The sequence below is a fragment of the Fragaria vesca genome, linkage group LG6 (assembly GCF_000184155.1).
Source record: "Fragaria vesca subsp. vesca linkage group LG6, FraVesHawaii_1.0, whole genome shotgun sequence".
Classification (NCBI taxonomy): domain Eukaryota; kingdom Viridiplantae; phylum Streptophyta; class Magnoliopsida; order Rosales; family Rosaceae; genus Fragaria; species Fragaria vesca.
In genome coordinates, this window is record NC_020496.1 from 23,380,183 (window position 1) to 23,394,186 (window position 14,004).

Genomic DNA, 14,004 nt, shown 5'->3' on the forward strand with positions numbered 1-14,004 from the left:
TTTTTTATATCATCTATTATTCACTTAAAAGGTGGTTGTTTCCAGTAGCCATAAAATATAATTGGTCCCTCAAGCACCCTTAGAATCTGACATTAAAGAGCCTATATAGTTTGAACCTTAGGCTGTAAACTGAGCTGCAACTAGTGTGAAAAATGTGGATCTGGTTGTGGATCATGATTTCTAATTAAACATAAGAAATGTAAGAGTGTAGAAGTGAATTCTTTCGAATAGAGCAATAACATTAATACCTATGTAGAATCAGGTTGTTCCTTTACTAATATATTTATTTTCTATTATTACTGCCTGATTATTGACCTTAGTTTCTTCTCCTTCTGAATTTGTTTTTCAGTGAAACACTCCTGATTTTCTTTATCCCTCAAGTCTTGAACTTTCTCTTGTCACTACCCCAGGTTTGATCTAGTTCTCTCTACTCTCTCTCCCCTCTCTCCCCTCTCTATGCATATAACGGTTACGGACGGGTAGGATTAATCACAGTTCATGACATGTAAAGCATCTTATCTGCTGTTATCTTTTTCAGCTTGCTGGGATCATTCCATGTCCACGGCATCGTCTCCCAAGGTAGCTAATTGTAACTGTTGGGACTATGGAAGCCATCTTCTGTTAACAATCTTTATAAATATTTATTTATTTATTTTTCAGGTTTGATCCCGACACTGGACTGCTGACTGGGACAAATGATGGGACGCTTGTAAACTTGTTCCTAAGACAATTTGGCAGGATGACAGAGAAGAGACTTTGTGTTTATCTTCTCGTTTTCCAGGTGAATTATTTTAGTTGTGCGTATAACCTGCAAATTCCAAGGCATGTCATCTTGAGTCTGAATAGGCAGATGTCAATAATTTGAATATGTATGTACCTGTAGAGCCTTAAAAGTTAAAACCAGCATTTTTGGTTGATCTCTCCGTATTTTTCCTAAGAATGCTTGTTATGCTCTTGGTCCTTTTTAAATGTCATGAGATCTTTTTAAATGTCATGAGAAGTCATGTGAGAGTTTTAATATTTTTGGAGGGCTATGCATGATTTAGTATGTGTTGAAGGATTCTAGGGCTTGGATTTTAGGTTGTTGTAATTCTTATTAAAAATAGTTGGTGAAGAGTCTTGATATGTTACCTTTTAATCTTTTATCCTTTATATTCAGAAAATCAGTTTATTGTGTTTCTTTCCTAGAACTCAATCCAATATGTTGTCCTTTTATCTCTTTCTTGGTTTTGCACAGTAGCCTAAGCAACCTGTCCTGCATAAAATAGGCGGCATGTTTTGTCTGTTAATTGTGTAACTGTCTCATTTGGTGAATGCTTATCTACGTGCAACAGGCCCTAGCATGCGGCTTCTGTTTCCTGTTGAGATACTTTCTTGCTGGTTGGTATAAATGAGGCAAAAAGGAAAACTTCTACAAGTAAGCGTCCAAAAACATTTTTTTTTTCTGCAAGCAAGTGAATACCAGCGGCAACTCATAGGTTAGATAATCGCTTTGAAGTTTTGATATTCTTGAGACGGTTACAACATGTATCTGTATGAATTAATTTAACAAAAAGGGAACATTCATAGTAGCTGAAATTAGAGTCACAATTTGTATTTTAGCTGTTGATGGAATTATGTCGGTCATGTTATATCATACAGTCCATATAATACTACCAGGAAATAGTGATTTGTTTCCATGGTATTGGCAACACAAATTAATACAATTTTGATTTTATAGCATTATCCATATTGAGCTTATAGAGGTTCACAGGACCGGTCTGACCATGTTGTCAGCGTTCCACTCTCCTTAGCATCATCAATTGTAATCCTGCTTATCTTAGAAGGGAAAATGAATCGTCTTTCTCCACTTCGTATGAACCATATGTTGAAGACAACCATAAGGTCCATAACAAGCTTTCCTGCAGTGTGCATTAGCAGAAAGCCAAACATCCCACTCCAGATGCATAGTTTTTTTTTTTTGTCAGAGGATGCAGATGCATAGTTCTAGCTGACAGAGTCCAGAGAAATATACCACTCCAAAACCCCTTGTGCCACTATACAGTGTCGTAGCAAATTAAGCAAGGTTTCAGCCTCATGATGGTATGAAGTATGAACCATGAAGGACATAAGGAATCAGCAGTCAGTCTCCTTTTGACCCTTTCAAGTTTCAACATAAGAAACCAAGCACCTGGCCAGGCCAAAAGAAGTCTTTTAATTTAGGAGAAACAGGCAACTTCCATAACAAGGACCAAGGAAAATCCAGCCAAATTGTCCTCTTGAAAGGTAGGCTGATTTCACAGTAAAATGGTCATAGTTCCACTCATATCAGGACGCTCATCATAGCCATTTGGAATTTCGATTATTGAGCTTACAACTGCATTTTGTTTCTTCGAGGTAACAATTTCAAAATTTAGATTGGATATGACAAAATCTAAATTTAGTTTCACACTTCCAACAATCGTTAACGTTTACTCGTTTAGACTGCACTCAACATCAGAGATTCAGAGAAATAATTCTTTTGCATCGTTTTTCCAGGCTTTTTCTTTTTAATACTAGATTTCACTATGTACCATCCTTGAATCAGATCACTTGTAATTCTGATTCCTTCTGTATATATACTGTCCATTACGATGAACAGAACTCGAATGCTCTTGAATGCTTGCATTGCAACATGGACTGGATCTAGTGTGCAGTATCAAGCACGAAATCGTATGTCACCAAGTTGTCTGATAAGTTGTGCAAAAGATAAAATGGTTGAGAGTTTTCTAGGCTCTTGCACAGTGGCACACTCGCACCAGTACGAACATGTTGCAAGACAAGACACAGTCTCTGTCACAGAGAATGGAGTCGGATACTTGCACATTCTACTTTGGGATCGGATGGCTATGCTTGCAGTTGGGACTTGTGCCGTTTATTTCTCCCCCCTCTCGACTTTCCATTTCACCGTTGTGAATGATAAGTAGAAGTGTAGAACCTTACGTTGTGGCTTGCTACAAACACACTTGTGCCACAATCTTGCACAAGGATTGACTAGAATTTAACATCATATGCCACAACAATCTCAACTGCTGTTCTTATGAAGTTATTCCTGAAACAATTAACAAGATGAAAGAGAATATAAACAAGCGAAATAAGCAGCTGAACTTGCCAAATCTTTCCAGTGATATGATCCTTTTGGGTTTTCCCTTTATGAAAATGAGAAGCCAACATATCATTCAGCTCTCAATCCTTTTGGGTTTTAAATCTCATCATAAGCTTGCTTATGACCCAGTTTCTCTCATCTAAACTCAACAACACATGATGTTTAAAAACTGAGACACAAGGATATAATCACGACGCCAAGCCAGAATCAGATACGTACTAGGCTACTAGCTAACTATTCAGAAACAATGTAAGATGAGACAAATTCAAAACCTTTTGCATTACATACCACAGGTAGTAAACAGCTGGTTGCTTCCACAACTGAAAATATATTCGAACTACACAAATTCATCAGTTAGTGAGGATTCCCTCTGAATACAGCCATCATCTAATTGTAAGTTTCCAGCACTCATGTCTTGAATTTTTTTTTATTTTTATAATCCACTTGTCACCAAAACAAAATCAGCCAAGACATGATCCTCATTTCTAAATTCAGCTTGTCTTAATCAACATCCATTTCCTGGTCCTTCTCAGTGGTACCACTTGACCATAGTTTGATGGTTCGGTCATGTGATACAGTAGCAATGTGATGTCCATCTGCCATCAACAACAATACATTGGATGTTAACCACATAAACTGGCTTTCAAACAAAGAAACAAAATGAAATTGAAGAGAGGACAATTTGATTATGAAGTTCCACCACATGCCAACAATTATTTTTCTAACAGTGTTTGGTAATGCTTACACGAAGGTTATACAAGTTGATGACACAACAGAGACAATAAAATTGACAACAAAATGTTTTTTTTTTAAAGTATGCAGGTAATATATGATGCTTGTGCATAGTTCACACAGTAGAATTAAGGATGCAGGTAATATAGGATGCTGACAATCAGTTATTTAGCGAGGCCATTATGTCCTCATACAGAAGTGGTGAAAGTGGAACAGGCACCAGCAACATATTCCATGAAATATGAGGCCAAACTTCTGCGTGATATTCCAACGTTATGTCATTAAGAAAGATATTCTAGGAGTAAATGTCAGTCAGATAGTACAAAATCATTACAGACGATCTGATTTGCCTTGACAGATAAGATTGTACCATACTTGAAGAAACAACCTTTTATCTCAATGGTCTAGTCTTTATCATCCTTCATGATAGATGACTAACTAAAGGAGAGCTATGGAGTGAACACAGGTTGTGAAACTGGGTATGGACAATTAAAGCTGGGTTGTCTACTATTGACAAGATCTATTGGAAGATGTTTATTCTAATGTACACAAATTATCCGATGTTAGTGGAGTTTCTGTCATGGTTTATGCCACAGCCCAGAGGTAAGTCATCACTCATCGACACTGTTCATTAAACATCAGTCCAAGTTATGACTTCATATCTCATTGTAAAGTCAATGATTGTCACGATTTAAAAACTTGTCTCCGTTGGATAAATGGTGCTGGGGTAATAATGAAGTGGCTGCATCATATCCTCTGGGACTTTTCTTCCTAAGTAATGCAGAGACAGCTGTATATATCTCTAGTTTCACACTACTGAGGCAGATCTTCTGATTGGCAGAATAGTACTGGTTGGGATAACGATCAAGAATAACAAAAATGAACACGCCTCAAAGAAACAATAAAAAATTACCTAAGGGTTCCCACTTAGAGCAGATAGTCAAAGTTGCACCAAGAAAAACGAGGACTAACTTGGTGAGGACAAGCACATCACAATGCAAACAGTAGAAAGTTACAATGAATATCTCTACATATGCGAGAAATTTGGACCGCTAAAATGTAGTGCTACTAAAGCACTGTATATTTCAACGGTCATCTCAATTTCTTATTATGCTTCATATGCCATTTGTTAGTCATATACGAAAAGTCATGCATAGGTAAACGGTCAAAGCAAGAAAAGAAAAAGCAAAATCAAAACAATATGTAATTTACCTCCTGAAACATCCAAAGAAGTAACTTTTGCTTCATGTCCAGAGAGCGTCCTGACAGGCTTAAAATCTCGGGATGACCATATCTAGTAAAGGCACACATGATAAAATATATTATTCAGTAGATATACCAACCAATAAGATGGCAACAACAATTGTAACAACTTCAATTCAGTTACTAAAGAAACAATGGTGCTCAGAAGTTGTTCATACCTTTGCTGTCATATCATATGAGCCAGTTACCAAGAAATATCCCTCCTGAGGTTCAAATTTGACCTGTGATATGAGATTGGAGTGCGCAGGGATAATGTATATGGATTTCTTCTTCCTTAAATCCCATATCCTACAAGTGTTGTCTTCACCCCCAGTGGCTAGATGATAGCCATTTGGTGAAAAACTGAGCGCAAGAACCTGAAAAGTAGAATTAAAAAAAGTTAAAGGAATCATGGGAAAGTAAGCATAACCATAATTTCCCATCTTCTCAGATCATCAAAAATATTAATATAATATGAAGATACAGACTTACTTTTTTGACATGGCCTTCCAAGGTAAGTATACTTCTACCACTACGGAGGTCCCAAACACGAGTAAGCGCATCCAATCCAGCAGTTGCAACCAATGAGCCATCTGGGTGAAAGTCTATGGCATATACACTCCTACTGTGACCTTCTTGAAGAAGCAACTCTTCACCGGTCTCAACATCCCAAAGTCTCCAAGTCTTGTCAAAGCTAGTTGTTCCCAAGTACTTTCCTGAGGGATGGAAGGCAATACAGGCAAGACGGTCCAAATGTCCCCCGAATGTCAACAGGTGTCCTCCTTCGCTGTTCCACAACCTCGCAGTCCTATCAGCAGAGGCAGTAGCCAAGAGGTGGTTTTGCACAGGAGAAAATGCGACATCGGTTAAGCGCTCTGTGTGTCCCTTCAAGGTGGCAACCTTAGTTACATGAGGCATGTTCCACAACTTGGCAACCGGACTTAAAGCGCTGCCAAAACCAAAACAACACAAGATTTCAATCCACCACTTCCGCAATGGTACACAAACACATATAACAACAATAGCAAAGCACCGAAAAGCTACACAGACCTAGTTAGCATTCTGTCTACGAAAGAGCCCTTTTCACCTCCTAGTCACACAGACCCGTCAACATCACATTGTAAAACAAATCATCAAAAACCAAATAGCAGTAAGTAAGAGCAAGCAATTCAAAACACCCTAGAATAAAATAAATTCGCAATAGAGGATATCGAAAACACACCAGGTGGCAAGCAATGTCCCATCTGGCGAGAAGGAGCAACCCGAAAGAGGCCTGTCATCCCCAATCTCACTGCAATCGAGCTTCAAATTCGAGGCCTGCCCTAACGCCCAGTTAATCTCAGCATCCATATCCTCATCGGGATCCTCCTCCCTCCTCCTGGCACGCTGAAGCCGCAAGGCGGCGAGTGGCATGGAGTAGTGCGCAATATGAACCCTAGCCTCACGCAAAGCCTTAGGCCTGGTCGCTTCGGTGAAGAAGGGATACTCAATTTCTTGCTCGAAGTCAGAATCGTCGGCATTAGCAGCCTCGTCGTCCTCATGAGACTTGACCAGCGACTCCTGCTGCGCCGGATCGAGGTTGGCCAGAATCATCCTCAGGCGGTCGCGCCTCTCCATCTCGCGCTCACCGAACAGCGTCATCGGCTCGCCTAGGCGCCGGAGACGAGCCCTGACGGCATTGTCGTTGGTGGGGACGGCAAGAGCAGAAGCGCGGCGCTTCCTCAGGAGCTCCTGCTTTGCTCTCTCATGCCGCTCCTGCAACTGCTTCTGCTCCTCGGATATCTGGTACTCGACTCCGGCCGAGGCGACGGCTCCCTGATCGGCGGAGTCGGAGTCGGAGTCGGTGGTCATCGGTGCCGCGTCGCCGTTTGGCTCGGAAGCGGCGATGGTGGAGAGAAGCTTCTCCTCCTCCTCCTCCATGGTCATCTTGTTTGGTTTTGGTTTTGGGGAAGAACTCGAGAGTAGTAGAGCGGTGCTTTATATATCATCAAAACGACGCTGCTCCCTCTATTACTTTTTTTTTTATTTCTTCTTTATTTTTTATTTTGTTATAATTAAACATCCATTCGCTTCAAGTATGTTTGAAACGAATGAGTTTATTCTTGAGTAAAGATGAACGATCTCATCAAATCCACAATATGTATATGGTTATATATATGGCTTCAACACAAATTTTATTTACTTGTAATCAAGTTTACTTGATTTTTTAATAAATACCGTAAAATTGTTCCAACAAAAACGTTAAATTAAAACATAAGTGAATGAGTATAAGGTCAAATGAATCTAAGGAACGTTATAATTTATATGGTTCGTAGACACAAACACATGAGCCTAAGGTCAGTAAGGATCACACTTTTCTGATTACATCTCAATAAATGGCCAATTTAGTTTCTAAATTTATCTGAGTAAGATCAATTTTGAAATTTTTAAGGTTACTAAGCTAAAGGGAAAAGCACCATACAAACAAAGCCTCGTCAATCACATGAGTTCTCAGGTCTGTTTTGATCCCCAAGACTACTGCTCTATCCTCTCATGTTGGCTTCATATCAGTGAAGAAAAGGAACACTATTATTCTTGAATTGGATTGATTGGAAATGAGAAGGTAAGAAACTAAGAATCAAAGGGTTTAATCACGCATGAAGGATTTCCAATTTCATAAAGGATTTCCAATTTCATCCGTTCACCAAGCTCCTCCTCCTCCTAGTAGCTCAACTTTGATGGTACATTTGATAAAGACATACTCCATCAGGTTTGGTGGAATTATTGCCTTTGTTGGCGATCTTTTCAACCTGTGCCGAATATGGCAAACTAGGAATGTGTTGAGGCTTTAGCAAAGAAAGGAGGACCTTGTTACTCTTGACACAGATTACAGATTACGCTTCATAACATCAGAGAACATACAGTATGACTGATTCCTCCAGATTTTGTTTCTACTCTAGTTGTCCATGAATGTACTAGTTCTTAGTAAACAGTGATAACTGTGTTATGTTTCTACACTACCACAATTAGAGAGGCCTCAGGCGACTCTTGCTTAACATTTATATACTATATATAGATTATCAAAACATTGCTACACATACAAACTGAACCAATTCCAATTGAATTGGTTCGACTTTACCAAGGCCATAGAACCTTGTTATTTACTTTCTGTCCTCTGGAGGACAGCAAAACGAATACAGAAAACACTAGCATACATGCCCTCAAAACTTGGACAACCAACACTCTTAGATACGGTTCCTCCCAACTCCATGAACTTTTACACTTGCTGACAATTATTCCAAGTTCCACTGCTTTGATAACCAGCATTGACCCTATTTCTTCTTCCTCCGTTCCTCCACCCTCGATCGTTCTGACGATAATCACCCTGAAATCTGGAGGTCCTATATCTTGAGTTGTACCAACTTGCACCACTATTATCCGCTCCGTTCCTTGCATCATTGTTTCCCCAACATACACGATCAGCCCTTTTCCACTCCATATTCTTATGAGAATGATCAACATTGGTATTCCATTCACTTAAGTTATTGTTGTTCTCCCACTTGCTGCCCCATCCTCCTATCGCTTCTTTATTCTGATCAGAGACACGCTCATCCCAACTATTGCCCCATCCTGCTATCGCTTCTTTATTCTGATCAGAGACGGGCACATTCCAACTACTGCCCCATCCTCCAATCGCTTCTTTATTCTGATCAGATACAGGCTCATTCCAACTACTGCCCCATCCTCCTATCGCTTCTTTATTCTGATCAGAGACAAGTCCCCAAGGGTTCTCTTTATCATCTGCCTTCCCTCCAGGACCCCAGTGTTCCGCATCTCCACTGGCATCTTTTTTGAAGTCCTCCTCAGCATCCCCCCATCCGGTGCATGCAATAGGCTGATTCAGAAGGAATGGATCACCAACAAGAACACCCTCTCCTTTGGTTTCGTCGGAGGGTTTGGGTTCCCTTTCCAAGTCCAAAATCAGTTCAGGATCAATGCTGGAGTTCCAGTCTATTTCATCAATATAGATATCAGGATCAGGCAATGATATATCACAAGGAATATCGTTAATCTTTGCCCAAAAACGGTTTTTTGCATTTTGGAATGCCTCTTCACCTGCAGAATCATTCCATTGAACAATATTTTCATACAGATACATACACCTCTTTGTATCTAAGAGCTTTTTCCATGGAACTGAGCCCACTGACGAACAAAATTTCTTTTCCCAGGCAGGCACACCGAACTGCCAACTATCTGGAAAAGAAAAACAAACAAATTGTTAGTTCAGCCATCATGTACCATGAGAATATCTAAATGGTCAACAGCTCAACAGATATCTAGAAAGATATAAGTTCCACAGAGAATAAACAACCACAAAGAAGGAAATATTGATACGACCAAGAGAAAGAGATACAACAATGATCGCAGACATTCAAATACGAAAAAACCTTGCAACATAACGCTATGAATTTACGTAGAGGAAAATCCAACAGAATCGTAGAAAACAACAACACAAATCTAACCGCTAAAGAAAAATTTTGGCGGATCTGGATGCTTCTCTTTTTTTCTTTTCTAGACACTTGCACACATATCCCAAATTTGCATCCACACGGTTCCATATTAAACATTTGACAATACTTGATAGTCAAATAAGCAAGAAGAATATTGAAAAAGCAATCATCCAATAATTGGCAGAACATTTAAAATTAGACAGTTTAGGCAGAATTGTAGAAAAGATGAGGGCAACTCAAAACTCGTACAAAATAATACATTTATGGCTCAACAGATTCATCAAGAACCTTTTCTGAAATCTAAAATGCTATTACGTACTAACAAAAGATATAAATTATCCAAAATTGAAACTCTCACAACAATATATATAACCTCTTTATGAGAACAAGTATCGGAATATGAACCTATTACAAAAAGAGTGACGACAAACTACGCTTCCAGCCACACATGCTTACTAACTGCAGCAAAAAAAGTGTACCAGACCCGACAAACAATATCTTTTGCAATTAAATCTATGATCCTCAACTATAAAGTATCAGGCTATTTCTCAAAGCAAAGAACACCATAAATGCCTTGCATGCTTGCAAATACATGTTTTATAATAGCTTCTATATCAAACACCAATAGTCCAATACAGTCACCTTCCATAAACAGAGAATACACGTATACCCTGAGCAGGAGCAGGAATGCTGCTGAACTCTAAAACCTAGAGTTACGTAGATAATTATGCCTATATGATCTAACTCTAAGGGCCTAACAGTCGGGAGAACAAAAACACAATTGCTCCTCTTGTTAGATAAGCAAAAGCATAGTTTAACACTTCCAGCAATCCAGCATATATACCTTCTTGCTTTTACAGAATTCAGAGAAAGCACAAAAGGCCATTGGTATGTGTTGATTCAGACTCACCAGTGGAACACAAAGAAACTCAAGACTTCAAAAGCACAGAGAATAACAGAGATTTCTCGAAATATTTTCCTCTACTCAGATAGTGAGGTTTCTCCTCTACCCATGAACCCATATCTAAGACATTCTCCGGGAAAGCCATTCACAAATACAAAACTTTTACAATGAAACAATTTTCTGTAGAAACAATCGAAGCCCATAAATATGCAAACCTAAAATAGAAAACCCGGTTGCATGCAATTCCAGAATTCCCAAAACAAGACTAAAAACCTAACTAGCCGCTGAACAAAATGCAAACACAAAAAAATTCTAAACAAAATTAGAGGCGGCAGCCATGCATATGAGAATCAAAGAAGAACCCTTATTCCTGCACCAAAAACCCTCTCAAGAGAGAAGCATTGATCTTCACAGTTCACAAAGGATCACAAACTAGTGCTCCTGCAGCAACTTAAATATAAGAAATAGATGAAAGAAGAAAAAAAATGTACCATGTTGATGATGCGGAGGCTTTCTGTTATGAAATTTAGTCCCGGAACCTCGTCGATAATAAGTATCACCTTGCTGCAGCTGTGGCTGTCTTCCCCAACTGCCCATAGTGAAAACCAAAGGGAGCCCAAAACACCCAAGATTGCTTTCTGAGTTCTAACCTTAAGAAGAAGCAAAGACCAAAAAGGGTTATGAGTTTTGAGCAGAAGGGCGTCTAAATTTGTAGAGGCAGATCAGATAGAAAGTGAAAGAGAGACTTGTTGGGAATATATAAATGTCTTCTATCTCTCAAAGAAGGAAAACTCCGAGGTTTTAGAACTGTCGTCGTTCTGATCTTTGCTTCTTAAAAAGGCACAACCTGGTATTGGTTTTGGTTTTGGTAACGTAACTGAAAGCCCCCGGGTTTCAGATTTAATTACTAAAATAGTTTCCCACTTCCCATTTTTGATGACCAAAGCAGTTGGCAGCTCACGAGCCAAGTACAGTTTCGGGTTCGAACCATACGTGACACTGAGTAACGCATCCATGTATATCATGCGGGTTTTGATATTTACTTCGGTTATGTGATGTCACACTACTGAATTTCAATATGATATTAATCCACTTCCAAAATTTGGATTTGATTTGAATTTTGAGATTATGATTTTTTAACTATTTGAGCAAATATAGTGTTTTTAAGTCTTGGAAAGTTTATTAAAAGATTGAGTGAAATAATAAAAGATATGTAATTGAGACATACATAAAATATTTGAAGTAGGATAATTCATAATGTCAACAAGATATGATTGAGCCAACAAAAAAAATATAGTTTTTTGTGTTGCAAGTGTTCGTAGGTGACTTTTAAAGTCAGCTATCAAATCGTAAGGTTTAGACCTAGACAGACGGTCGAAAACTACCAATTTGGAGTACAGTAGGTGCAAAGAAAATTTCCAATGGAGCAGTGAAATATGTAGATATCGGAAAGAACATCGAACAACGAAAATATTTTCAGAGCCGACATTGATAGTAACTTAAGAGAATAGAAAAATGAGCGTATACTTCTTTTACTCATAATATATTATCACGACAGAGAGAGATCTTCCTTATAGCCTATCTAGGCCGTAGCCCAGAGAACAATTTTCACTCAATCAACCTTTTACATGTGTAAACCATAGTTTATAATAATTTTCAGTAACTAGCCCAACCAAAATCTCTCTCTCTCTCTCTCTCTCATGTTTTGTCTTTTTTTTTTTTAATTAAACTTGGTAATAACCCACATTGTCCTTTATTTTGACGTTTTATTTTATAATTTTTACTATCCAGTAATAGACTTGAATAAAACAGATGACAAAGTTTTTCTTTTTTAATTGAAAAGTCATGACAAACTTTTTCAATCAGATACTAAATTATTTATATTTATCCACCAACCGATAAGAGATTATGGTAAAAAAATAAAAATAATAATAATAATTGATTGGTATATATTTTTATAAAAAAAACATTATATGGTAAACTTAGCCCAGAGTATTTTGAATTCCTGGCTCCGTCCTTGTATCACGAGGTCAATAAATATATTGTTAAAGAAATGCTATCATTATTTTATTTTTTTTGGATTAAATGCTATCATTAGTTGTTGTACTTATTAATGAGAATCTAAACACGAAACTTTAGGCTTTAGGTTAAGAGTAACTTTAACAATGCTAACTATTTATTTTAACCAAAATAGCTAAACATTATTTTGGCTCGCTACACTTTAGAGTTACGTATCTACATCCGTTCTCTCAACTTTAGTCAGATTTGAATTTATGTTGGTTATTGAATGAATACAAAGTAGTCTAGATATATCTAATTATTTATCAATTACATATAATTATTTAAATTTAAATGAAATTTTTTAAATTATAGAGAGCGATATATAAGAGTGAGATAGCTAAAAGTTAAAATAGAGAGCCACTTAGAGCATCTTTAGCAATGCTAGCCATTTTTTACTAAAATTTTAGTCAAATTAGATAAAATGTCAAAATGTCATTTTGGCTAAGCCACTTTAGAAATATGTTTGCATCAATGCTCTTTATTTTAGCTAGTATTAATTTAATATTATCTTCAAATGAAGATTAAATAGTTTAAATATATTTTAAAAGAAATGTATTAAATTATAAAAAGTCTCATCTGAGTCATCTCGCTCTCCATATTTAGAGAGCAAATAACTAAAAGTTATAATAGCTACACTTTGGCTAGTCTGCTGGAGCTCCTAAAATATTTGGAAAAAAAACTAAACACATTCTCTAAAATAACTAAAATATTTAGAGTTCGGTGCATCTGTTAAAATATATAAGAAGCAAAACAAACGCCCAAAAGTTCAAAGTAGCTAAAGTGCTAAGAGCATCTTCAGCATACTCTCTATCTTGACTCTCTAGCTATTTTGGATAGCATGTTTAGTTAAATCAGAAAAAGAAAATTGATACTAATTAATCTCCATGATATATGCTAGACTGAATTCAATGGCATTGATAAAAAAAAGGTAAGAAATGAAATAGGAAAAGCAATTTAAGATTGGCGCCAGCTATACTTATACATATCAAGTAATATTTCAAAGCATTAAATACAGTAATTGCTAGTTAACAAATAGTTCAGTGAATTAAGGAGCAATGACGAGAAATTTTTCTGTCCACGGGAGGACCATGTCATTATGCCATTTGGTTCTTCTTACCAATGATATTTCGACACATAAGCTTCGATTTAGTTTAATTAACATTAGACTGTTTAATTATATTATCAAAAGACCTTTTTGGGTCTCTTAAATTTGCAGCAATCTTCCTTGTCCTCGATAATGCCCAGTATCTCATCTCCTTCTGCAACTTTATTTCAAGCAAGCATTCCCAAATCAAAATTATTGATACTTCTAATTGTTCTTTAATTTGATTGGGTCGTTTCATTAGTAACTGGGCAATTCATAAAGGTTCCTAAACGTAGTTTGAGGTTTTGAGTTTTAAAAATTGTTCATAAATTCATAGAGATTGTTTACTGAGATTTCTGGGTTGAGA

General features: G+C 37.4%; 3 protein-coding genes across 3 annotated transcripts in view; 1 reads left to right on the top strand and 2 right to left on the bottom strand.

Moving 5' to 3' along the window:
* Positions 1–1,724, top strand: part of LOC101302377 (UDP-N-acetylglucosamine--dolichyl-phosphate N-acetylglucosaminephosphotransferase-like) — a 5,674-nt gene extending 3,950 nt beyond the window's left edge. The window contains exons 8-11 of the mRNA XM_004303578.1: positions 350–410; positions 539–579; positions 661–781; positions 1,335–1,724. Coding sequence (XP_004303626.1) covers positions 350–410; positions 539–579; positions 661–781; positions 1,335–1,394 — 283 coding nt within the window. The 3' untranslated portion in view covers positions 1,395–1,724. The remainder of the gene's footprint in view (positions 1–349; positions 411–538; positions 580–660; positions 782–1,334) is intronic.
* A 1,656-nt stretch (positions 1,725–3,380) lies between these two features.
* On the bottom strand, positions 3,381–7,036 carry LOC101302671 (U4/U6 small nuclear ribonucleoprotein PRP4-like protein-like). Its single transcript, XM_004303579.1, has 5 exons — positions 6,321–7,036; positions 5,591–6,047; positions 5,278–5,475; positions 5,069–5,150; positions 3,381–3,720 (listed from the first exon to the last, which is right to left on the bottom strand). The coding sequence occupies exons 1-5, from the start codon at positions 7,022–7,024 to the stop codon at positions 3,626–3,628; spliced, it is 1,536 nt and encodes a 511-aa protein (XP_004303627.1). The 5' UTR covers positions 7,025–7,036; the 3' UTR covers positions 3,381–3,625.
* A 1,318-nt stretch (positions 7,037–8,354) lies between these two features.
* LOC101292442 lies at positions 8,355–11,253 on the bottom strand. The gene is made up of 2 exons (XM_004305654.1): positions 10,984–11,253; positions 8,355–9,331 (listed from the first exon to the last, which is right to left on the bottom strand). Exons 1-2 carry the CDS (start codon positions 11,087–11,089, stop codon positions 8,355–8,357), a joined length of 1,083 nt encoding a protein of 360 aa, XP_004305702.1. The 5' UTR covers positions 11,090–11,253.
* Between the last annotated feature and the right edge of the window lie 2,751 nt (positions 11,254–14,004).

Excerpts from the sequence above, each read along its gene's own strand:
- LOC101292442 (XM_004305654.1), bottom strand. The coding sequence starts at position 11,089 with ATGGGCAGTTGGGGAAGACAGCCACAGCTGCAGCAAGGTGATACTTAT. Across the intron at positions 9,332-10,983 it reads GCCTCCGCATCATCAACATG|ATAGTTGGCAGTTCGGTGTG; the intron begins GTACATTTTTTT and ends TTTCTTTTCCAG.
- LOC101302671 (XM_004303579.1), bottom strand. The coding sequence starts at position 7,024 with ATGACCATGGAGGAGGAGGAGGAGAAGCTTCTCTCCACCATCGCCGCT. Across the intron at positions 6,048-6,320 it reads GGGACATTGCTTGCCACCTG|CGCTTTAAGTCCGGTTGCCA; the intron begins GTGTGTTTTCGA and ends TGGTTTTGGCAG. Across the intron at positions 3,721-5,068 it reads TTCTTTGGATGTTTCAGGAG|ATGGACATCACATTGCTACT; the intron begins GTAAATTACATA and ends TGTTGATGGCAG.